At 52.4% G+C, this 25,348-nt stretch overlaps 1 protein-coding gene across 10 annotated transcripts in view; it reads left to right on the top strand.

The window, feature by feature from the left end:
* The window catches only part of LOC144934103 (calcium-activated potassium channel subunit alpha-1a-like), a 106,397-nt gene that overhangs the window by 61,297 nt on the left and 19,752 nt on the right, over positions 1 to 25,348 (top strand). For 9 of the 10 annotated variants that reach the window (XR_013637132.1, XM_078859494.1, XM_078859492.1 and 6 more), the window contains exons 17-24: positions 569 to 655; positions 2,501 to 2,577; positions 8,188 to 8,316; positions 12,027 to 12,120; positions 12,894 to 13,017; positions 13,611 to 13,835; positions 15,304 to 15,496; positions 24,154 to 24,267. Coding sequence is in view for 9 of the 10 variants with exons in the window: in XM_078859494.1 (XP_078715620.1) it covers positions 569 to 655; positions 2,501 to 2,577; positions 8,188 to 8,316; positions 12,027 to 12,120; positions 12,894 to 13,017; positions 13,611 to 13,835; positions 15,304 to 15,496; positions 24,154 to 24,267 (1,043 nt within the window). In the remaining variant the exon portion in view is untranslated. The remainder of the gene's footprint in view (positions 1 to 568; positions 656 to 2,500; positions 2,578 to 8,187; positions 8,317 to 12,026; positions 12,121 to 12,893; positions 13,018 to 13,610; positions 13,836 to 15,303; positions 15,497 to 24,153; positions 24,268 to 25,348) is intronic. The other variant, XM_078859497.1, reaches the window with a different exon arrangement.

Raw genomic sequence — 25,348 nt, 5'->3', positions numbered from 1 at the left:
ACATTCTGCAATAGGCTACACGGGGATCTTTGTTGTATGACGCAGTACAACGTCGCATGTCTGACACGATGTAGGCGGATATGTGAAACGGTCGGATAACGTTAACTCGTGCAGTAAAGTTACACCGTGCACAGGTACTGAACTTAGGAGTTTCCAGTTCAGATGTATTTTTGTTTAACCGGGTGAGGAATGGTGAGCCCAGGATAGTCTCATTTACAAGAGCGACCTGGGTAACCAGAATGACGAAGGTAAAATAAATTGAATAAAGTCCAGCAATACCGCAAATATAAATCGAATATGTTGCACAAACTTACAACAACGTTCATTAGCAACATCTCGTAAGCATAAGTCGTTCTGGGCAGATTATTTTTAGGGCGGTTAATTGGTCAGAGGGGCTACGCGATGGTCGGATAGGCGACGTTGCACTGTATGTTCAACTATTGTTGACCCCCACCCCGCCAGTTGAGTGGGGTCGGAAAAACATTTCAAATAGAACCTTGAAACCCTTTTAAGAATTCGCAACGGAGATGAGCTTGACTAATAAGCATCCGCGTTGACCCTTTTGCAGCATCCTCATCAACCCTGGAAACCACGTGAAGATCCAAGAGGGCACCTTGGGCTTCTTCATCGCAAGCGATGCCAAGGAGGTGAAACGGTGAGTGCGTCGTTACGACGCCCCCCCCCCCGCCCCGGCGAGTCCTCGGCCGCTACGAGATGCAAGATTCAAGCCGTAGGTCAAGAGGTTACGCGCCCCTTCACACGGACGTCCGATAAAGACAATGCACAAACTACCAGAGCATGCTGCGTTTTGTTTGCATGTTCACCACAAGTACATGTGGTTAATGCAGACATGATTCCTTGCAAAAGGTTTCAGTTTGGTCTGTTAACATCTTCACACAGCTGTTTTATTGCCAGAAATGGTAAAACCTATTCTTATAAATCCCACGATTTTGCTTGTAAAATTCCACTTAACCATCCCCCCCGTCGCGTGGAATTTCATACGCAATCTACATGAAAGAGTCCCTGGGGAATTTCCATAACTATATTGCAAATTATCATTTTTGGTCAGAGGTACAGCAGCAGCCTCTGTTCTCGTCTAAATGAGCCTGGGTTGTTGCCAAGACGCAGCGGTTTGTGAGATGCATTTCGCAGGCCTTGAGTCGGGCGTCTTTGAGTGACAGCTCGCTAAATAATAAATGGAGAGGGAAAAGAGTTTCCGGCTTTTGAAAAAAAAATGGCTACTTTGAATAAGGTCGTTGCCCATCTTGATCCGTCACACAGAGCCGTATTGTGATGCTCGTGAGCTTATCGGTCCTCTCAGGGAGAGGGAAGACGCTCGATGTCTTGGTACTGTGACCGGGTGTGACGATGCCGTACTTGGATTCATCGATTATTATTTGATTCTTAATCTCGTGATACACTACGGGTTTTCAATTTGAATGTTGTACGTGATGGAGTCACGTGGCCTCTCCCTCCTGCCACCAGAGACCGCTATATTTGCTGGAATGTTTAAAAAAAAGATGCATTATTGAACACTGTTCCATAAGTCATCTCTCACACAGTGCTCGACCAGCACACAGGTTACTACAACAATCATCACACATAGTGTTCTACCATCAAATGAGACTCTCCCGGTATCTTTAGTTCTCCCCTGGTTAAAGAAATAAACTTGAACGAGATCACACAGTCATCGCATGCAGTGCCTGACAGCTCACACCTAGAGAATTGCAGCTGATGTGCATACACACACACGCACGCACACGGACGGCCATAATGTGCACCCAAAGAGGGCCTAACTCGTGTAGGACATGCGCAAACAGCAGAGTCAGCTGTCAAAACACAGAGAGTTGGAGGGGCGCTCTGTGAAAACGTGCACGTGCGTTGATGTGCGTGGACAGATGTCACAGATGCAAAACTCCTCGTCACTTGCAAGTGAGCGGTCAGACGTAGCCTCCTCGGCTGGCAGGCCTAGAAAGGACATCAGCACACACGACGTAGCATTGAGAAGGACGATATTGACGATATTTCTAATGTAAATTCGTTGTTGAATACAAACTGTCGAGGAACAGCAGTAGCATTGTGGCCATGGCACTGTGAATGTGAATCTAACGACCTAAGTTCGCTTCCCAGCCCACGTCTGACATCAGTGGCGAGCGATGCCTCGACCAGTCCTGCGTCCCGCACGCTCCCCGCCTGCACAAACCCACAGTGACCAGAGTAGTGAAGTGCGGACAAACAACCATCAAGACTGACACTGCATGGGGAGGCACTGAACTGGCAGTGTACTGATCAAGGGCTTTAATAAGTATTAATGTATTGTTATAGTGCTTAACGCATAGATTTACTTGATAAATGAATGGCAGTATTATTACATTTTTTTGCGGACTGATCGAACCTTTGTTGCTGATTTTATTGAGTTAAAATATAGTTGGTGAAATTATCGCGTTTATGACTGCACGTGAAAAAAATGTGCATAATTCTTATTTTTATTCTTTCGCAGAGCTTTCTTCTACTGCAAGGCCTGCCACGATGACATTTCTGATGCCAAGAAAATCAGGAAATGTGGCTGTAAAGGATGTAAGTGCTTGACTCTCAAAACATCTCCATCTCGCAGTCCCGTGGACTGGTAGTGTTCATGGTTGAGTCAATGCGATGCCACTTCCAATCAGACATCCAAAGGCAAACACACACCTCGGGACACTGATACAAATGACAGCAATGGCTATCGTTAGGAATTCAATTGTGCCGAATTATCAAATTGAAAATGCGTTTTGCCCTGCCAGCTACCCGTCAGCCTCCGTACCGCCAAATTAACACTTCCAAAGAGCGATTGCGTGTTGGAAAGCATTGACAGAATCCGTTCGTCCGCATGTGTTTTCCTAACTCGTAAAAAAAACCCTGAAATGTATTTTAACAACGGACAGTCAGTGGCCCCGCGTCTGCGCCCCACGCGTCTCTGCGTGAGCACGGTTTAGTATTTTTATATTTTGCCACTCGTGAGTCACTTGACCGAGCACGCCATCCCCACGGTTGCTGAGAGTCGCTAAACGCTTTGTAACAAAGCGTCGCGTCCGACGGCGGAAGTCCTACCACCGAGTTTGCGCCCGTGTACCTATTAACGATGCGATAATACCCCACCGACAGCCGCTGCCGTGGAGGAACTCTTAAGATTCAGATCGTGCCAAATGCTTCCTGGCCTCCCCGGGCATCTGCGGAAAAATCTGAACTCGCGTTCGGAGCAAGTGGGCTGTGAGTGGAAAGCGAGTAAACACTCGGCACCCACGGGGGACGGGGCCAGCGAGTGCCGCCCGCCGGCCGCCACCGCTCGCCACTTAAGCAGCGGTGGCTTCGACGCGGCGCTTGCGCCAGGCTAGGTGCACTCTGAGGCCGTCACGTGAAGTGCCGAAGGCTCCGCTGACAGGAGGTCAGCGGAGCTTTCGCTGACACGCACGCAATGATAATTAAATAATTACATTTCATCGCTATGCATGGCACAAAAACAGACCTGGGGCAACCGACCAAACGAGAGAATGAAGGCCACTTTAAAGAGATGGCTTTTCAAAGCTGACTTTAATATAACTACCGACTCTGATTGCCCGATTTCAAGTAGCAAGGCGTTCCATAGCTTGGGTGCCATGCTAACAAAAACCCGATCACCAAAAAGAGCGAGTGCTGAAGAGTTGGAGATCAGCAGATTTTAAGGACCTTGATGGAATACATACATGTATTAGTTTTACGCGCATGCACACACGCACGCACTTTGTCTGCCCGCCTTCTCGTTGCGGATTCCATGGGTGAGTGGGGAGGCTGCCCAGCATTAGCCAAGTGCGCCCTCAACATTTCACTGCCCCATCCTGGTAGCATGCACGTGGGCGGCCGTTTTTGAACGTGATTATCTTTAGCTTCAGGAGACATGGCTAATTGGTGGACCTGGCGGTTTCAACACGCCCATGAACCTGAATGCACTAAAATCGTTATCGGCATAATCCCAGCGTGCATGGCAAAAGCCAGTCGGTAAATGGTCTCCGTTTGACGTACACCCTTTAATGGACAGACTGTGGCAAAACAAAAAAAATGGCACTTCACGATTTGTCCGAATAATCACCCAATGCCTTTGAAGTGTCTGAAGCGTTACGTACGAAACTGTGGAACTGCCTTCGATATGAGCCACATGGCACTTTAGCAGCCGTTTATGGGAAGAGAAAAACAAATCGTTTTACTCTTCGTCATTTTAGTTTGAGACACCCTGCAGTAAACAAAGATCCCCCGTATAGCCTTAGCAGACTGTGGGGGCAAGTGCTGTCAGCAAGTAGCCTCGTGGCTGACCTTGCCGTGACCTCTCCGTGACGTCACACCTCCGATTAGCACGGGTTGGCGACGTACGGTGCAGAAAGAGGCTCAGCACACTCACACTCACACACTCACACACTCACTTACACACACTTACACACACTTACACACACATTCACACACTCACACACACTCTCACACACTTACACACACTCTCACATACACACTCACACACACTTACACACACACACACTCACACACACTTACACACACTCACACACTCACACACACTCACACATACACTCACACACCCACACACATACTCTCACACACACACTCACACATACACTCACTCACACACACACACTCACACACTCTCACACACACTTACACACACTCACATACACTCACACACACACACTCACATACACTCACACACACACTCACACACACTCACACACTCTCACACACACTTACACACACTCACACATTCACACACACTCACATACACTCACTCACACACACACACGTGGTAACAATGGTCACACTCGTGCCTTACAGCAAGAAGGGCCTGGGTTTGATTTCCTGACATGGGTACTTTCTGTTTGGGCCTGTGTACGCTCTCCCCCTGTTCTGCGCGGGGTTTCTCCAGGTTCTGCGATTTCCTCCCATATCTAAACACAAACAATGCCACCGGTGTTGACCAAACGTCGCAATGCGAGACCCCCCCCCCCCTCCTGAGAGAGGACCCAGTGTGGCTTTTCTGGGTAAATACATACTTATTAATTAATATTACGTAAAGAATAATATCTCACAATACCAAAAGAGGGGATAACTTAATGTAATTGCTTCTTCTTGAGAGATGTGTTCATTATTATTATTGTGCAACTGACAAAACCTGGATTTTGTTACGTCCCAGGACGACTTAACAGATTTGCCAGGACAGCAGCTAGCCTCAAAATGAGCACCGTCCTGGGAAAACCCAGAACAGGTGGCAACACAGCACTGCGAGTTCTCCATCGTGCCTTCGAGAGGATGCGCTCAACCTTTTTCATGCGTAGATCACAACGCAATCTGGATGTATTCAGCTCATGAGTGCGACCACATCTCGTAGACGCAGGCAGGTCTCGAGCCTGGCCTTGAACAAGCCCAGGGAGTCGGTGATTAAGGAGTTGTAGACGCTGCGGGGCAGCAGAATGGCAGAAGTTCAAGTTAAAGTTCATTTATTAGGTATAGCCCTGTGAGCCATTCGGCTCTTGAAGCGGGTGCAACCGCAACAAACAAAAAACAAAAACATGAACAAGAAAACATCTTCAAGTGACTATGTGCAAACAGAAAATCCAAGAAAAGACAGCAAAATTTTGCAGAAGAAGCACCGTACACCAACACTGTGTGCAACCTCCCACAAAGCGAAGGTTGACGGGGGGCTTCGACAGAAGGCCTCGGCTTATGGTTTTTTTTTTACGCACACACGGTCTGTCTTTACGTTTCACTATCGGTACCAGAGGACTGTGCACAACTGAATGATGCTTTGTTAGTGGCAACATAAAGTGCAGTTTGTGTCATTGCACGGCGTGCCATTGAAGGCGTCATCCACTACTCGGTGACTACAGTTAGATGGACTAGTGGGTGAGATGGCAGGATGGGATTAGGAGAGTTGAAGGCGCGTGCTGGACGGAATTGGCGAGAGATCGTAGAGAGAGTGGGAGACCGGTGGAGGAGGCAGCTGCCCAGGTAAAATCCAGTGCTCATCTCCCGTTCACAACTCTGATCCTTTGATGGGAATTCCACATTCCCGTGGCGGGGCCGAGTCTCTCCATAGAACAAGCACTGTTGGTTTCCCCACAAAGTGGGTGCTCATTTTATCGACCCCAGAGTGCCGATGGGCTGTCAACCGCCAAATCCGGATTTGAACTCGCAGCCTTGCGATTGTGCACCACTTCGCTCTCCCGCCGAGTGGAGGAAGGTCAACGGCTGAGGAAGACGAAGCTGCCAAGGAATGAAACACTGAGAGTAGGGCATGCTAGTGGGCGTGCAAAGGAAACCCCATTACGGTGTTTTTCGACTGCCCTTCCTCGTAGGCCTTTAACACCCCCCCCCCCTCACGGCCAACAGCCCACCTTTTTTTGTTTCACGATGACCTCAAACTTTCCAAACCGATAAACAAGTCGGGCCGCTTGCACGCACTGCACGTGCCCGATGTTGGGTAATCACGGACAGCCGCTGTGCGGTGATGTGTCGTGCGGCGCCGGGAATTGAGAATCTCTGGCCCCACTTCACCTTAATTCTAGATTTGAAGCTTTCGTGACTGCAAGGATTCATACTCTTAGTTCTTTCGGTAAAGTCACGAGCTGTATGCAGGAAATCCGCACACGGCCAAGGGAGCCCAGAGGGCTTAGTGGCGGCTATTCAGCGTAGAAGACGCCAGGGGGAGGCAGCAAGCCGCGCGAGGCATTGCCTCCACCGCCGTGAACAGCCAATGAACGAGCGGCAGTTGGCTGCTGAAACCCGAGGAGGGGGAGTTCATTGCCACAGTTGCATTTCCCGTGGAACATTTTCACAGTCAGAATATTTGTTTATTCTGCTGGTTGGAATCCGATGAGCCATGAAGCTCTTTTTTTCCCACAGATCTCCGGTAGGGGCACGGGGTAAGACCGTTGCAACAACAAACAATGCAAAAGACGCGATAGCAGCGCAAAGTGCAGGCAAAGGCAAATAAATCATCCAAAAAACATGCAAATGCAACTAAACCATCCCCATCCTACCGGGCAAAGCCCACTGAGGTACTAACTTGGTTTGTGGAAGCGAATCTGGCCACCACAAATTGACAGCTCAGCAATGTGTCTCACCCCACTCCCGACCCTACCCTCCGCTTCCTGCCACAGTGTGGCGGTGGTGGCGTGTCGGCAGGGCCCATGATGGGTCCTCCTTCCACATGAAGCCAGACGCTCGCTGATTTGGAATGGGCCAAAAACCCCCGGGTGTAGCGGGTACCTATCCCGAAAATGGGTCTTGAGATTCCAGCGAGGCTTTCCGACATAAATAATTTGCCTGTGCTTTGTCGATGTTAATATTTTTTGCCGCAGGATGTATTCGGGGGTTATTGCCACAACTCGTAATTGATGTTTTGAGTTCGGCCGCGTAATGAATGAAGCCTAACCCAAGTATCAATTATGACTCAAGACGTTGGCTGCGAAAACCGACGTGCGAAGTCGTTATCCTACGTTGCGTCCAAGTGATGCGAGGCACTGGCTTTGCGCTTGTTGCAGCTGGGAATCAATAGCAAGTGCCCCAATGGTAATGTGCTAATACATATACACCATGGGGAACCCTGCCTTCACCACTGGATTGACAAAGGTTGTGCATTATTAAAATGCTGGGGCAGAGGGGGTGGTGGCGCAGTGGTTAGCCCATAAGCACAAAATAAGCACATAGTGTGACGTGTAAAAACATTCCAACTGTTCCCCGCGACGGCAGACAGCAGCGTCGAATGATATCTGAACCGGTCCTGGGGCCTTCCTTATTTTTACCAACCCGCAATAGAACCGGCACGGTGAAGTGTGGTCACAAAACGCCCGTGATGGACACGGCGTGGGGAAGCCTTCATCTGCTAATGAACGGAGAAAGGGCTACAAATGAGTGTCCATCATCATTTTAATGATTGTTATAAAGATGTCCACACCTTGCCGACCTTCACACAAGGGGCTGACTACCAGGTGATGGAACTTGGCTCTGTGCATTTCTGACCATTTTTACATTTTCATTTATTGTCCTCTCATTCTGCCTCTTGTTGTTTCTTTCACCTCTCCCCCCACCCCCATCCCCCCAATACTTTCCCCTGTTTGTGGACTAACACTGCGTTGCCTTCCCTCCTCCTCCTTTTCCACCACATCCCAGTCAAGCCGTCATTCTACCAGAGGCTGAAACAAGCATGTTGCATGTCCACCTCCCCGCGGCACACCGACAGGACGGTGCCGCCCTTCTCGTCCCTCTCTGTTCATGATTTCCCAACCACTTTCCGCACCTGTAAGTTTGACATTCCGCCTGTCCGTCCGCCGCTGTCCCGTCTCGTCCCGTCTTCGCCGTCACGTGATGTCACGCGTGGCTCATGTCGCATGCACTCGCTGTGTTTCGTCGTCCGCCTGCTGATTGGCTCGGCTGTTTGTGTAGAAGGCAGCGCTTGGTAGAACGTTCGAAAGGATTTTGTAAAAAAATACATGTTTTTTTGTTGGCTCTCGGATGTGTTTTCGGGTTGCCACCTACCGCGTGATGTTGGGCTTCGGTGTCCGACGTTTCGTGCCGCGTCCTCGGAGCTTTTCCAGAGAGTGAATTATTTAGCAGCGAAACGTCGGGCACCATGTCGTACACCGTGCAGTGCGACTCAAAAGCACAGTCGAATAGCTGTATAGCACAGCCTGCGAACACCTACGCAGCGATGTTGTTGTTGTTATTTATTTATCCATGGCTAAGCTTTTGTTTTCACTATACAATGGTGTCCTTGTTGTTTTAGAATGCAGTGTACCCCTACGCTCTTGCGAGTGCTTCAACCTGCCATGAGAAACGTTGCAATTGTGTCCGCGTGACATACGAGACAAAAAAAACCAGGTTACTTGAAACAATAATAATCATCGGACGGACATTTAGAGGGATGCAAAACTGTGTGCGCTCATTCTCTCGTTTTCTCCATTGTGCTATCCTTGTGCTTTTCCATTTCTGTTCTCTCAACATAACTTCGTGTTTATCATTTTCATTCTTTGCAGCCAAGTACTTTGTTAATGGATTAATCCAATCACGTAAGTTATTTGCTTTGCTTCGTTTCGTTTTTGAAAATGCAACCACTTTGCTTTTTGCATTGCTCTAGAGTTAGTGCCCTGCGGCCTGTCGTCATAACCGCTGCCATTACCTTCAAATAAATAGCACGCAGCACATCTTCTTAGACAGTTAACGCAAACCATGTGGGCCATGCAGCCTGCCAAGAGAGCAAACGTAGGTTGACCAAAGCCACGTTCACGAGGTGATCGTGCCCCAAAGCTCAAACGAATGTTGGGTGCCACTCATCAAACCTTTGGTGGCCCCTATCCAGTGGAGGAAGTTCCACGTTCCTATGACGGGGGGTGGGGGGCAGTCGCGTCTACGACGATCTTGACCTCAACATCGCTAGATGACTTCGACCCCATTCTGAACTGCTTGCCATGGCCTCGGACAGCGTGTATCTTGGCACGAATCAGCAATTGCAGGGCTGCACCTTTACATTGATGTCTCGGGGTAACTCGTTTACTTTGTTGAAGTAGGCGAGAGCCCAACAGTGTACACGGGTCTCACTTGCCAGAGCGAGTGACCTGGGTGATCAAAAATAAAATAAAAAGTCCAAATATCTGAGCCACAACTGTCGGAAAGATTCATGGGAAGTGTTAAGGTATCATGGGTGGAGCGGTAGCGCAGTGGTTAATGCTCTGTACTCGGTGACCCGAGTTAGATTCCTGGCCACAGCAATTGGCTTCTAATTGATCTGCTTTCTTAGATTTTTTTTTTCTCCTTCCTTATATTTAAATTATCACATCAGATATTGCTTTTACGCATTTTTGTTTAAATTCTGCGTTTTTCCTATCGCTGCTGGATGTTTACTTGTTTATTTTTGCGAGCGTTATCATTTTACCGTTACGTGGAGCCAAATCGGAAGAGCGCACCACCGCTGAGTTACCTCCGATGCAGCGCATCTCGCACGCCGCCTGTGACCACACCGTCCCGCCACGAGCAAATCGCCCCTCGTCACCGTGGCAGCGGCATTCTCCCTACGCGCGCCCTTTTGGTCTCCTTCCCAAACCGAGTCCCCCGGGCGCGCTACTGGCGTCAGCTCACGGGGCAAAAGAATCCTCACGGAAGCCCTCGGCGCAGTGGCGCGAGTCCGTGTGTTTCGCGAGATATTCGTGCGGAACGTTTTTTTCTTCTTCTTTCGACAAACCCTTCGCGTGGACAACAGAGGGCGCACCTTCCCCGCACGCTCTGCTGGCACGGGATTTGGTTTTGTCGCATTGACAGCCGACCCAATCCGCGGAGCTGGAGGTTCAAAACCAAATTGAAGACCACTTCTGTGCAGCCTTTGGCGGTGACCGGGGCCTAGACAGTCAGCGCACGAGAACTTGAGAACGCAGTTTTTAAGTAAGGGTGGCCGAGACCCGGATTCGAACTCGGGACTCTTGGTGCTGCTGACTGAGCGCTCTGACCTCTTGGGCCACAGTGGAGGGGGGCCGGGTGACATCTGAGGACTTCTCTGTGCGTTGCGTGTTCACCGGCCCGTACAGCAGCAGTCCACATGTTTTGCATCCCGTGGGGCGTAGATTATCCTGGGGTTTCTCTATCGTACGGTCAAACAAACCCGTTTAAATCCAATACGGCATGTAACTGGTATTGCAATATGGGCAGTAGAGGGCAGTGCGGTGAGTCATTGTTGTACTGTACTATCAGGGGTGGCCCGTCCCTATAGGCGAACTAGGCGGTCGCCTCGGGCTCCAAGTTCAGTGGGGCGCCAAATTGGAGGGGGGGAAACCGACAAAAAATACAAATAAAATAACGAAGATGTTATTATTTCAATTCTCGTGCACGTACGAAGGGAATATCACTTATAATGCATTTCTCAACATTTCTGAAAATGTATTGGTTGGACAGATGGATGGACGGACAAACCGAATCATTATGCATCTGTTTCCCAGTTTACCAAAAACCTCAGCCTGGATCTGCCCTCGGGGTTCGGGGCTCCGATCACATGGTTCGCCCTCGGGCGCCAGTTGCTGGCAGCTAGTCTAGGGCCGCCTCTGTGTACTATACTCCGTCTATGCTGCCCACCTTCACCGAATCCACGTTGACCAGTGTGGGGAAGTATGGTCAAACAGACCCGAATGACCTGCATGTCTTGGAGAGGTCTTCATCCACCAGTGGATTGACGAAAGGCTGTACGTTGACATGTACACGTGTACATGTACACATGGCGACATCCTGCACTGTGCACATCGTCCAAGGGCGCTGTGTACACGTGTGGGAGGGGGGTAGGGTTGCCACCTGTCCTGGTTTCTCTTTCTTCCCAGGATCGTCTCTTTTTCAGCTACCTGCTCTTATCCTGCAAATCCGCCTGTCTCTGTGACGACCGACGCCACTCACGCAGTGACGCGGCGAGCTCCACGAACATCGCCCCGGAGCGAGTTCGCCCCGCGTCCCACGCCCCGACTCCCCTCTTCATTTCCATCGTTTATCTCTGGACGCGCAAATCGGTTGGCGGTTATCATCGCGTTCCACCTGAAATATTCCACCGTGGCGCGTTTTTTTTTTTACAGAATATACATTTTGTTCTTTACAAAGCGCCGGATTGCTTTTCTACTTTCCATTGTCCATTGTCCAAAGGAATTACTATGGAGGGACGTGCGGATGCCTCTGTGTGGCAGAATGGATAGCAATAGAGCAGCAAGGTCTTCATCCAGGCAGTGACTTCTTGACAAAAAAAAGAGGGCTTTGTGTGTTATTGTAATAAATGTAACGTGGCATAAGTTTCGTGAAGTTTGGTCGCAGACGTTCACCTCGGACAATCCCTTACTAATACGTGGTGCATGGCGATAGGGTGGTAGAGCAGTCCTAACGGGAGTGACGCGACCACATGCCGACGTCGCCAATGCTTGCGAGTGTGCATGGTCCTTGCTGTTGCCCTTTAACCCTGCTATCCCCCCTACCCTCCCCGCCCCCCTCAGTCGATGAGTCCTCAGCTCTCTCTCCCATCAACAAGAAGCAGAAAAACGGAGCGGTCCGAACGACGCCCAATTCGTCGCCACCCCGCGTCATCAGGTAACTCCGGTGACGATCTGCCGAGGCTTCGTTTCTCGCCGAGGAATATTTTCCGGGCCGCTGGTAGACTGCAGCGGGCGGAGAGCAGCAGTCCCTCGGCCTCCTCCAGTGCGGCGGTGACACGCCGCTCGAGCCAACGGTCCGCTAAGGGAAGGGCGTTAGCTGCGGCGTGGATACCGTGCAGGAGAAAGGTGGAATGCGGTGCAGCGTCGCGGCGACAATACACGTGGATACGCAACGACTCGCCAATAGAAATTGGTGCGGTGTTGCACATAGAAGACGGGGAGGTTATGGTTAGGGTTGGGGCACATGGGCGGCTGAGGTTTGGTGACCGGTGGTCTGGACCGGACTGGCTTTCGATATGAGACTGGGCAACAAAGGGGGTTTGAATGAAGCCAATTCCAAACGTCGTACTCAATTTGTAAATGTTGTGGATTTACTCTCCAACACACTGGTGGGCTGAAGTAGTAACCAATTGGCGTTTTGGTTACGTGAGAAATCCCTTACTAATTGGCTGTGTCGGGTAATGGAGGGTTACGACACATTTATACTTAGGCGATCTAACCCAAAAACCTTTATTACGAATATTGGTCGCGCAAGCCTGCGTATTAAACTGAAATGAAGCTGATGTATGCATGATTTTCACCTTCCAGAGTTTGCATAAAGCAGAGAAGCATAACTGCCTTGTTAAATGTGGCTATGCTCGGTAGCCTGAGAGCTATTCTCACCGTCATGGATGTGTCACTCTGCGTACCGATACACGTACTGCGTAGGCATGACTTGCTGGCCATCCCGGGCACCGAGAAAGCAGAGGACATGGACTGCAACATCAAGAAGTACGACTCGACCGGCATGTTCCACTGGTGTCCGTCCCGCGACATCGAGAGGGTTATCCTGGTAGAGAAACACGCACGCATACACACGCACACACACAACAACAACAACAACCGCCATTCGCCACTAAGTGGCGGTGACGTCACCACGACGCTTGTGCCAGGCCATGTGCATCTTGAGGCCACGTGAAGTGTCGAACGCCCACTGGCAGGAGGTCACGGGGCAGACCCAGGTGCCACGGGAAGACTGACTGAGACGACTGAGACGACTGGCTGATGCACCACCTGTGCCCCCTACTGTGCCAACTTGCTGTGCTTTAGCCACACATACGTACACACGCACAAAGGTCATCGATTCCCAACGGAGCCGTTAACACTTGCTGTTGGACCTGTTTATGAGCTTATAATGAGTCCTGTATGACACACTGGATGGAGAGACATAGGGACGAACGCAAATAATGCAGTACGGCTCCCAACATTACCTGGAGAGCATTCCAAAAGTATTGAGAAATGTCACCGTTTGCGAAGTAGTATCGCACATTCACCCAATAAGTTGGCGCAGTCTCATAGGAAAGAGGCTGCCAACGTCTCGGCCTGACACATCCTCCTGCCTCTTGTTGACATCACCTCTTGCACGCCCCCCGCCCCCCACCAAAGACGCGCAGCGAGGCGTCCATGACTGTGCTGAGTGGCCACGTCGTCGTCTGCATCTTTGGGGACGCCAAGTCGGCGCTCATCGGCCTGCGCAACTTCGTGATGCCGCTGCGTGCGAGCAACTTCCACTACCACGAGCTGAAGCACATCGTGTTCGTGGGCACCCTCGAGTACATCCGCCGCGAGTGGGAGTCGCTGCACAACTTCCCCAAGATCTCCATCATCCCGGTGAGACGGCCCACAGGAGAGAGTTCGCCATTCCGCTCGAGGTCACGGCCGCGAGTTACGTGCAAGATAAGGGACCAACAAAAATCCGCCCCCCTCTCCCCCGCCCTCACCCACCGTGCAGCCCGGTGGCTCTTCATTGCAAGGCCGGCTGGCCACTCGCGGCTCCTGGTGGCCTTTAGTGTGGCCCCTGATGTGGGGGCCCCCCGACAATACACGCCTGATGTTTTATCGGCGAACGTGCCGCCCACCCCACCTGAAAATGGGTGAAGGCGACCGATGTAGCCTATGTAGGTGGTTGGACACGAGCGGCTGTTAACGAGCGGCGTATTAAGGCTGGCACGGCGCACAGAGGGGCTGCGAGGAAGCTCCGAGTGGCACGCGAGGCAAGGGCCTCTCGGCCCGTGCAATCCAAGTGCGGTTATCTAAGTGCAGCATTCCTTCTGCCGAGCTACTTGAATTGCGGTGCGATCGTCCGGAGGGGTATAATTCGACCGTTGTAGAAGGTGCCCCCGCAAGCGGCCCGTAGGCGGAAGCTTGAGAGGAGATATTCCCACGCACTGCCCAACCCGCAAAGCCACACTTGGATTACGAGCGACTGCGATGGCATTGCCCGGTAAATCCTCCGTGTGGCCTACGCGGGTTTGTTCGAGCAAGTGCTGTGAGCCTTATGGAGGCCGGCACAGTGCATGAGAGGGTGGTGGAGCCAGCACCACGCCTGACCGCCTTTGTCTTCCTCGTCCTCATGCTTTATACACCGCTCCAGGTACTCGGTTATGGCTGTTGAGTTGACCTTATGGGGGAGGGGGGGGGTGGCTCAGGACCAAGTTTAGATCATCGCCACTGATGTTAACCGTGGCCAGATTTCCAGAAGTGGCGTTGATAAGTTACGCCGCCATAAGGGGCGATACCAACCTGGCAGTTTCTTCACCTCTCTCTCGTTGGGTATTTAATTATGCAAATACGAGGATACGGATTTGCACACCGAGGCCTCCTAATGCGTCAGCATCTCGAGGCGCCGTGCATCACACAGCTCACCCACTGCAGTGCCGAGGGCAACCTCCAGTGGCCGGAACGCCTCCATCAACTGGGCGTGAGTCTGCCAGTAGGGGGGGCAATGCTGCTACTAGGTAACAACCGTATTCATACGCCCATTGAAAAACTGGTGATACATTTTTTTCTTATTTCATCGTTTGTTGCGCAATAATCCTTCGGTGCTCGACCTCGGCGAGGTGTTTGTCCTTTGTTGTTGCTGCTGCCAGGAACCTTTCTAATTCCTACGTCAAAACCCACCCCATATATGTATGGCCAGCTTGCAAGAGCAGGCCAAATACCCTCTGGGTGGGTGGCCCTCCGGAGCTCCCTGAGGTGGAGGCCCTTCCGCCAGCGATGGCTCGAGCAAGGCGGTGATCGTGCCGTCCGCGCCATCCCGGCTAACCCGACCTCTTTGCGCTCCCGCTCCCCGGCACAGGGCTCGCCGCTGAGCCGCGCCGACCTCAGGGCTGTCAACATCAACCTGTGCGACATGTGCGTCATCCTGTCGGCGAACCAGAACAACATCGAGGACCCGTCCCTGCAGGACAAGGAGTGCATCCTCGCTTCACTCAACATCAAGTCCATGCATTTTGACGACAGCATCGGCCTTCTGCAGGCCAACTCTCAAGGTGATCGCGCTGGACACCACTGGGCCCCTGAGCCTGGCGGGGTTTGGCTGGTTGGTCGGTACCACCTGTGGTTGCCAACGCTACTACAAGTGTCCACCACGGGTAGTGTCCACCACGGCAGTGTCCACCACGGCAGTGTCCACCACGGCATTGTCCACCACAGTGTCCACCACGGGTAGTGTCCACCACAGTGACCACCACGGGTAGTGTCCACCACAGTGTCCACCACGGGAAGTGTCCACCACGGGTAGTGTCCACCACGGGTAGTGTCCACCACAGTGTCCACCAAGGGTAGTGTCCACCACGGGTAGTGTCCACCACAGTGTCCACCACGGGAAGTGTCCACCACGGGTAGTGTCCACCACAGTGTCCACCACAGTGTCCACCACGGGAAGTGTCCACAACAGTGTCCACCACGGGTAGTGTCCACCACGGGTAGTGTCCACCACAGTGTCCACCACGGGAAGTGTCCACCACGGGTAGTGTCCACCACAGTGTCCACCACAGTGTCCACCACGGGAAGTGTCCACCACAGTGTCCACCACGGGAAGTGTCCACCACGGGTAGTGTCCACCACAGTGTCCACCACAGTGTCCACCACGGGAAGTGTCCACCACGGGTAGTGTCCACCACAGTGTCCACCACGGGAAGTGTCCACCACAGTGTCCACCACGGGTAGTGTCCACCACGGGAAGTGTCCACCATGGGTAGTGGTGCAACAATCCACCTAACTCCTGCATACAAGCAAACTGATGTTATATCGTTCCATCTGTCGCGGTGGACGTACCCAAGGCTATGTCCTCTCCCGTGGCTGCCACTCTCTCGAGTCTCTCCGTGGTCTGGACCAACGGCCGTCCCCTCTCCCAGCGACAGCTATTGCGCAAGCCCGCACTGTCCTTCACCATCAACGTGGCCTTTAAGTTGCGCGCCATTCCTAATTCGTGTGCTCCTCTCTGTGCCGCTCGTGCTTTCACAAAAGTTACACACGCAAAGAAAAGAAGCACATTTGATTCCAATTGCGCCTTTCGTCATCATGCCACTCATTTGAGATACGGGCATTCAAAACTCCCGCGGGAACGATGCACGGGTCGCGTGTGTTAGAGGACGATGATTTTCTCACACGCGCGAACCCCGAGCGCTCATTAATGGCATTGGCCAAACATCTCAAACAATCCAGGGAGCCGAGTCCTGGGACGGACTCGGCGTGGCCTTCGTGACTAAATAATTGTACTTAGTATTATTGTATTATTATGATAGTAAAATGCTAATGAAGATGGTAGTGGTACTGGCATGTTTTTTTGATCTCTTGGAGCACCACTGCCAACTCGCTTTTTTCCGCCGCTCGCCGCCGTTCACTTTAGGAATTTGTGCCGCGTTTGGTTCTGATTTTGACTCAAATTGACTTTGCGGCGTGCCGCTTAGGCCCGCGTCGAAATCTGATTATTCCTCGTCGAGCGGGAACACCTCTGTGTCAAACAAGACGCGACAGTCTCCGCAGAGAGATTCAATAGTCATGTAATTGGAAAGTTTTCCTTAATGTGCATTGTCACACATTGCAGCCTCGGTGTGTTCGTTAAGTGCATGCGTAAGTGTGTTTGTGCATGTACATCAGAAACTACACACGTGTCTGCGCGTGTTTCCGTTTGCATGTGGTTCTTGCTTGGGCAGAGCGCTTAGCTCACTGCACTACGAAACTGGCGACCTGAGTTCTATTCCCGGCCACTGCTCACATCAGTAGCGGGTGATTTCTGAACCTGGTCTGGGCCTCTCCTAGGTTTACTCAGCCTGAAATACGTACCTCGCGTCACGTGTAAAATATCACAACTGGGGAGATAAAGGCGGCTCGGTTATTGCCGCTGACCACCCTGCAACCTTGTCGTGCACCATACCGGCCCTTAATAGGTGCTCGCTAACAGCACTTGCCCCAACAGTCTGTTGAGGGCTCTCCGGGGAGTGTTTGTGGGCAGTTGGGCAGCAGTTTGGGGGGGGGGGGGGCGTTTGCTGCGTGGGTGGGCATGTGGTCGGGGTGCAATGTGGAAAAATAAATAAAATAAATAACCTGCACATTTTAGAGCGTGTTAACAGCAAAGATAATTAACGTTGTCATCCGGCGAGAGGAGCATTTTGCATGGGCTGGCTGCACGGAACTGGAGATAAACAATCTGGGCCCTGGCAAACGCGTGCCTAGTGATCGCCCTCCCTCCCTCTGCACGCTGCTGATGAATCGGCTGTCGCCTGGCTTGGCAAGACGAGCACACGATACTCACCATCATCAGGGGCTGACCATAAATGACGTCACGCACCTAGGGGGGGGGGTCAGACATTTGTGACGATGTGTGAAGAGGGGGGGGGTTTGAGAAATGTGACGTCACATCAAAATGCGCAACTTTAAATAAATATAGAATTGTTGTAACAACACTAATTGTTATAACAACACTCCTACAACATCAGAGTGCAGCGCCACAATAAATACGCACTACAATGACAATAGTTTAAAGCGATTTGAAGCACGTTTTATTTGGGGGGGGCAGAGCTTTGTGATGTCATATTTGAGGGGGGGGGTCTGAATTTTTGTGATGCCGTGTGACTAGGAGGGGGGGGGGGGGTCAAAAATCGTCCAAAATCGCGTGACGTCATTTATGGACGGCCCCTTACCTGCTAAAATAATAAAAAGTTTAGCCCCCCCACGAACCCCGTGCTGAGTGCAGCGATTCCGCGCGACCGCTAGGGGGGGCTCGCGCTGGGTCCGGGGCCCCCACCCACCACTCCGTTGCGACCTCGCCGTGCCCGGCTCCCGTCAGATCCTCCCGAGAAGCTAAAGGCACAGCGCCTGAAATGTCCCACTCGCGCAGCTGCGGGTGGAAGAGCCCCTCTAGTTGGTTAGATTCGAGTTACTGTAGTTGGTCTGTTACTAAACGGTACTTTACAAAAGTAAGATTGTATAAACTACTCCCCTCTCCTGCCTCCCCCATCCCTGCGGGCATCCATGCCCTCCAACAATACATTATTGACCCGCCGGGTCACCGCTGGCTCAGAGTGACGTGCTGTCGAGCTGGCTCCACCGAGGGGCTGGGTTCGAATCCAGGCAACCGCCTGGATTTTGACACCGGGTTCTCAAAGGGAGTGCATTGATGGTCTCAGACCGGTCACCAATGACTGCAGACACACACACGCAAAAATAATCACATTTAATATTTGGTTCCGCGTATAATTTTTGCCCAAAACTCCAGCTCTAGGAATTAAATTATCGGCTCGACTATCACGCGGAAAATGTCACTCCCAGAGCGTCCACTTGCAGGTATCTCAAGAGGTAGCGTCGCAACATCCGCTTCAGTGGGCCCTTGTCCACAACACGAAGCGTTGCACCGCCTCGCGAGAGACCTCGAGCGACAACGTCGGCGCGTCGCGACGTGACGCCGACAGCGCCATCGAGATTAAATATCGGGCGATGTGTAGGGCGGGGGGGGGGGTGCTTAGTTGATAGCGTGCACTCGGGGTTTTGGTCCCGCGGTTCTCCGTGGGTGCGTGCGTTCCCCCGTAGCCTGCCGCCCTGCGACACTCACCAGGCCACCGGGCCAGCGGTGCACAGCGGTGAACACAGCGGCAGCGGCAGCAGCGGCGGCAGCGGCGGCAGGGCAGCAGGACCGGCCCTCTCCGCGCGCGGCGCGTTTCCACGTTATTACGTTTGCCCGAGTGCGGTTTGCCGCTTGCCAGCCTCGATCAGATCACACCGCCGCCGTTCACGGTCATGTGATATGACAAAAAAGGTCATGTGATTTGACAGATGTTATCTCACGCAGACCGCATTTTGTCCGTGCGGATTAATGTCTCAAAAAATATATAAAGGGCTCTACATGATTTATAGGCACGCGATTTTTCGCCGATTTGCATTGAATTTCATGCATTTGTAATGATTTATCTTAAAACTCCGCCTGAAAGTTTTTCATAAAAAATCGCATTAAATATTGAAAACGGCGTTGGGAGCAGGAGAATGGGCATGGGGGTGTGCACGGTGCTGCTGTTAATTCACCCTAAATGCCGACAAACCAACCACACGTGCAGCAGCAGCAGCAAGCAGCCGCACAGCTGGTAGGCAGTTGCGGAGAGACGACGCCCTCTTCTTCGAGTCTCAGAAGGCACAACAAAAACACATGAGGAAGAAATCTACAAATTATTGGCGATTTTTATGTCGTTTCATTTCGACTGCGTTTAGCGCTCTTACGCAACGCACCCCGGCGAGCCGAGTTCGATACCCAGCCACGGCTAAGATCAGTGAACCAGTTCTGCCCCCCCAACCTCCCCGCTCCACCAATCCGCACTGGCCATCGTCGTGATGAATCCACACCCACGCGGCGTGGGGGTGGCCTTCCTCCAGCAGTGGACGGACTAAGGGCAGTGATGTATTGTGACCGCTACGTGGCGTTAGGCAAGAGTCGTGGGTACGTCCAGAACAGTTCACAGGGTGCGCGTCCAACGTGTCCCACGTCCAGGCAGGTACACAACGCGCCTCTGCCTCCAGCGGGTCTGGGTAGCCCCGCGTCACCCGCGCAGACAAAGAGGTGGACGAAGACGCGATGCGGCAGCAGCGACACGCAGAGAGAGCGAGAGGCCCCTCCTGGCTCTGAACCCGGCTCTTATATCGGAGTTCAAGAGCCTCCACCCAGCTCCGCAGCTGACACTAATTACACGAACCCCACCCACCCCCCCAGTAATTATGATGGGCATCTGAACATCCCCGAACCAGTATGTCCTCACTCCCCCCCTCCCCTCATATCTTTCCCTGCTCCCTCAATTCTCGGTCATTACAGGTGTACTCATTCACAGCGCTCACGCAGCACGAACACACACAAAGCCTCGCACGCACTCTGCGGTGCCTTGGTAGTGCAGCAGGTACAGCCGCAGTCACAAGGCACCCACACTCCCCGTTAATTACACTTCATTCCCTCGACTAATGGTGGTTCCCCGTTGAACAAAAATCACTCGGAATGTGCCCGATCTCAATCCACGAAGCTCCCTGTCAAAGCCCGCAGTCAACCTTCACTCAGCAGGAGGTCGCTCCATTCTCCTCTGCTGCACCCCATAGTCTGGAACTCGGTACAACTCAGCCATCCGTGCTGTCGACTCCATGCCCCTCTTCGAGTCCAGGTGCAAGAAGTGAGATGGGAGGGGAGAGGTAGGAGAGTGCGTGGAGGAGAGAGTAGAGTGAGTTGAGAGGGGAGAGGTAGGAGAGTGCGTGGAGGAGAGAGTAGAGTGAGATGAGAGGGGAGAGGTAGGAGAGTGCGTGGAGGAGAGAGTAGAGTGAGATGAGAGGGGAGAGGTAGGAGAGTGCGTGGAGGAGAGAGTAGAGTGAGATGAGAGGGGAGAGGTAGGAGAGTGCGTGGAGGAGAGAGTAGAGTGATATGAGAGGGGAGAGGTAGGAGAGTGCGTGGAGGAGAGAGTAGAGTGAGATGAGAGGGGAGAGGTAGGAGAGTGCGTGGAGGAGAGAGTAGAGTGAGTTGAGAGGGGAGAGGTAGGAGAGTGCGTGGATGAGAGAGTAGAGTGAGATGAGAGGGGAGAGGTAGGAGAGTGCGCGTAGGAGAGAGTAGAGTGAGATGGGAGGGGAGAGGTAGGAGAGTGACATGGGAGGAGAGACTTAGGCAGAGGCGAGTCAGTGGAGGATCTTTAAGATGCTGAATGCGATCTTGAATTTGATCCACGACTGGAGAGGTGGAGTGATCAGGGTGTTGGCATGAGGCAGCCCCGCTTACGGGCGATGCTGATCCGCCAGTGTTGATCATCTGGAGTTGGGTGGTGAGGAATCGGTTGGGTGAGGAATGTGGAGAGAGGTGAGGGTTTGGGGGATGGCTCGAGACGCGTGGAGGTGAGGCATTTCGAGGTGGACCATGGGATGAGTCTCACAAGCTCGCCACCGTCGCTGCGCTGCCGTGCGTGGTGTCGGGGTTGAACCTAGGTTGCAACCGCACACCGAAGACAAAGATCCCCCGTATAGCCTAAACAGACTGTTGGGGCAAGTGCTGTTAGCGAACACGTATGAAGGCCGGCACGGCACACGAGGGAGTGGGTGGCCAGCATCACGTCCGACCGCCTTTGTCTTCGTCGTGGCGCTGTATATACACCGCACCAGATACGCATTAGAGGCTGAGCCGATCTAGGCGAGGCCCAGAACCGGTTCAGATAATCGTCACCTTCGTAGCGCAGCGCGTTAACCTCTGCACTACCGCTTCCCTCCCCCCCACACACCTGTACACACACACACACGCGCACACACGTGCACACACACACACGCACACACACGCGCACACACACGCACACACACACACACGCGCACACACGCACGCACACACACGTGCACGCGCACACACACACACACGTGCACACACACGCACACACACACGCACACACACGCGCACACACGCACGCACACACACGTGCACGCGCACACACACACACGTGCGCACACACACACGCACACACACACGCGCACACACGCGCGCGCGCGAGGCATCTCCGCACCCCACCACCGCGTGGCAATCAAAACCATTTCTTCAGCACGGGGCCCGACGGGAGGGAGTTGTCAGCCCGATTCGAGCGGGGGGCCCTTACTCCCCTTACTCCCCTTACTCCCCGATTCAAGCTGACACATATTCGTGCCCTCGGGCGAGCCAATCACTGGGGACAGAAATGGCTCCGAAGCAAATTCCATTAAGGTTTGTCTGCGAACATATTTAATGACTTGTATTCTGTTCCATTGGCAGAAGGTGACTGCCACGGCACCGTAGCGCGTGTCGCGGTGCCTCTTTCCATTTTCTCGGCGTGCGCCCCATCGCTTGCACGCCCCCCCCCTCTCTCACGCATTCTCAGTGTCTTGCCGACATTACTGCCCCCTGAAGAAAGATTAAAAAACCCACACACGCAAACTCGTCTTGTGCTCGCCCGCCTTGATCTTGCTCTGCTGCCCCTGATTCCACGTCGCGGTAACGAGCCACGTGGCCTTGTTTCCCCGAGAGCTGAGACGTGCTCCCGAACGTGACGCGTCGACACGGAAACATTCGTCTGCTCGTGTTCTATGGGTCTTTCGGGAAAGCCACGTAGATAGAAAAATAATTTTTAAAAATATCACGACGTTTCGATCGCAACACAAGCAATCGTCTCACCTGAAGACGATTGCTTGTGTTGCGATCGAAACGTCGTAATATTTGTATTATTATTTTTCTATCTACGTGGCTTTACCGAAAGACCCATAGAAAATGTATTCCTGCAGTCACGAAAGCTTTAAGTCAAGATTCGTTTCCTCTTTTGCGGCTGTGACGATTGAACCCACGATTGCACTTCCAAATCGGTTTCTTCTTCGCATTCTTCGCATTCTTCTCCTCCAACTGGACATCTGTGAACAAGAGCTTCATAGCCCATCGGATTTGTCCAGTCTGATTGACGTTTCTGATTCTGAACCGAGTCGCTATGGTTTCTCCACGCGGGTACGGTGATTGCGCTTGGTGAAGAGCATCAATGTTCGTCAGTAACACCCTGCGTGTGTCCGAGTGGGGAGCGGTGGTGTAGCGGTTAGCGAGCTGCGCTATGAACCCGGCGACACGAGTTCGGTTCCCGCTCACGGCCAATACCAGTGACGATTATCTGAACCGGTCCCGGGCCTCCTCTAGGTCGACTCAGCCTCAAATGAGTACCTGGTGCGGTGTGTAAACATTGTCACTGAGACAAAGGCGGTCGGGCGTGGTGCTGGCCACCCACCCCCTCGTGTACCGTTCCGGCCTTCATAGGTGCTCGCTATAACAGCACTTGCCCCTACAGTATGTTAAGGCTATATGGGAGAGATTTGCTTTTTTTGTCTGTGTGAGACGTTAAGAGGTAAAGTGGATAGTGGTGATGTAGCGCTGAGCGCTACGCTGCGCTACAAACTCGGCGACCCGAGTTCGGTTCCCACTCATGGCCAACACCGGTGACGATTTTCCGAACTGGTCGTGGACCTCCCCTAGGTCGACTCAGCTAAAACGAGTACCTGGTGCCTGTGTGTAAACTACACCACTCCGGAGACAAAAGCGGCCGGGCGTGGTGCCGGCCACCCACCCCCTCGTGTGCTTGCCGGCCTTCATGGCTGCTCGCTAACAGCACTTGCCCCAACAGTTTGCTAAGGCTATACGGGGGATCTTTGTCTTTTTGAAAGCAGGTGGTGTTTTGGGTAATGACCCACCTTCATCGAAGGGTGCAGTAGAGTTACGAAATGTGGCGACTTCAGCGGTTGTAAGGATATCGCCACGCGCTGTCAGTGGGTGTAAATACGTCACTCAGTTCGACGATTATCCCCGGGTGTGATGATGTCATTCAGCTGGTGTGATGTGTCGCTTAGCTCCGGCTATTTCAAACCCGTGTGACTGTGACTTCACCAAGCATAATAATTCCCCGGCTACCATTTCTTAACTCGCTGTTATGGTTATCACCCCTGGTGTAATACTTCCGATGCGTGTAATTATCTCTCTAGTTGGAGTAGAAATATCCGTGTTTGTAACGATATCACTTGTTCAATTGATATCACTGATTGTAGTGATATCTCAAGTTGTATTGATTTCTATAATCGTAACCATCTCACCGGTTGTAACGACCTCGCTGGGTGCGCTGCTGCTGTTGTGCGGTTGACCCTGCAGGGTTCACTCCGCCCGGCATGGATCGCACTACCCCGGACACAAGCCCCGTGCACGGTCTCACACGGCAGCCCTCCGTCACCAACGGGTCCGGAGTACCCATGATCACCGAGCTCGGTACGTGACCGCGCGCGCGCACACACACACGTACACACACACACGTACACACACACACACACACGTACACACACACACACGTACACACACGTACACACACACACGTACACACACACGTACACACACACACACGTACACACACACGTACACACACACACACGTACACACACACACGTTCACACACACACACACGTACACACACACGTACACACACACACACGTACACACACACGTACACACACACACACGTACACACACACGTACACACACACACACGTACACACACACGTACACACACACGTACACACACACGTACACACACACACACGTACACACACACGTACACACACACACACGTACACACACACACGTTCACACACACACACACGTACACACATACGTACACACACACACACGTACACACACACGTACACACACACACACGTACACACACACACACGTACACACACACACACACGTACACACACACGTACACACATGTACACACACACACACACGTACACACACACACACGTACACACGCCACTTGTGTATGCAGTATACGACACAGACAAAGATCCCCTCTGCAGCCTACAATAGACTGTTGGGGACACGCGTTGCTCTCCGTGAATGCCGATGAAGGCCGGGATGGCACACGAGTGGATAGGTGGCCAACAGAACACCCCGAGTGACCTAACCACAACCATATCTGGAAGGCAGTCTTAGTATTTGGAGAGGGTGGAATTGACGTGATGGGATGTGTCGAGTTTTATGGGTTGAGCAGTGGCACAATGGTTTGTGCGCTGCACTGTGAACTTAGAAACCCGAGTTTGATTCCCAGCAATGGCTAGCAATCAGTGGCGAGCGATATTTTAACCAGTTCTGGATTCTTCTCCAACACCAACCCACACTGACCAATGCGTTGAAGTCGAGTCGATGAACCCCGATGGACTTGGATGACAAGCTCGTAATGGTGCGAGCTGTGTGTGAGCCCTGAAGAAGCACCACACTCACCCTGACATCTCTCTCATTAAATTTGGATTTAAAGCTTTCGTCACTGCAGGGATTCATCTTCTTGGTT

Source organism: Lampetra fluviatilis, chromosome 9, assembly GCF_964198595.1.
Source record: "Lampetra fluviatilis chromosome 9, kcLamFluv1.1, whole genome shotgun sequence".
Lineage (NCBI taxonomy): Eukaryota > Metazoa > Chordata > Hyperoartia > Petromyzontiformes > Petromyzontidae > Lampetra > Lampetra fluviatilis.
The sequence above is the reverse complement of the archived record's forward strand: the minus strand, read 5'-3'. Positions and strand labels throughout refer to the sequence as shown.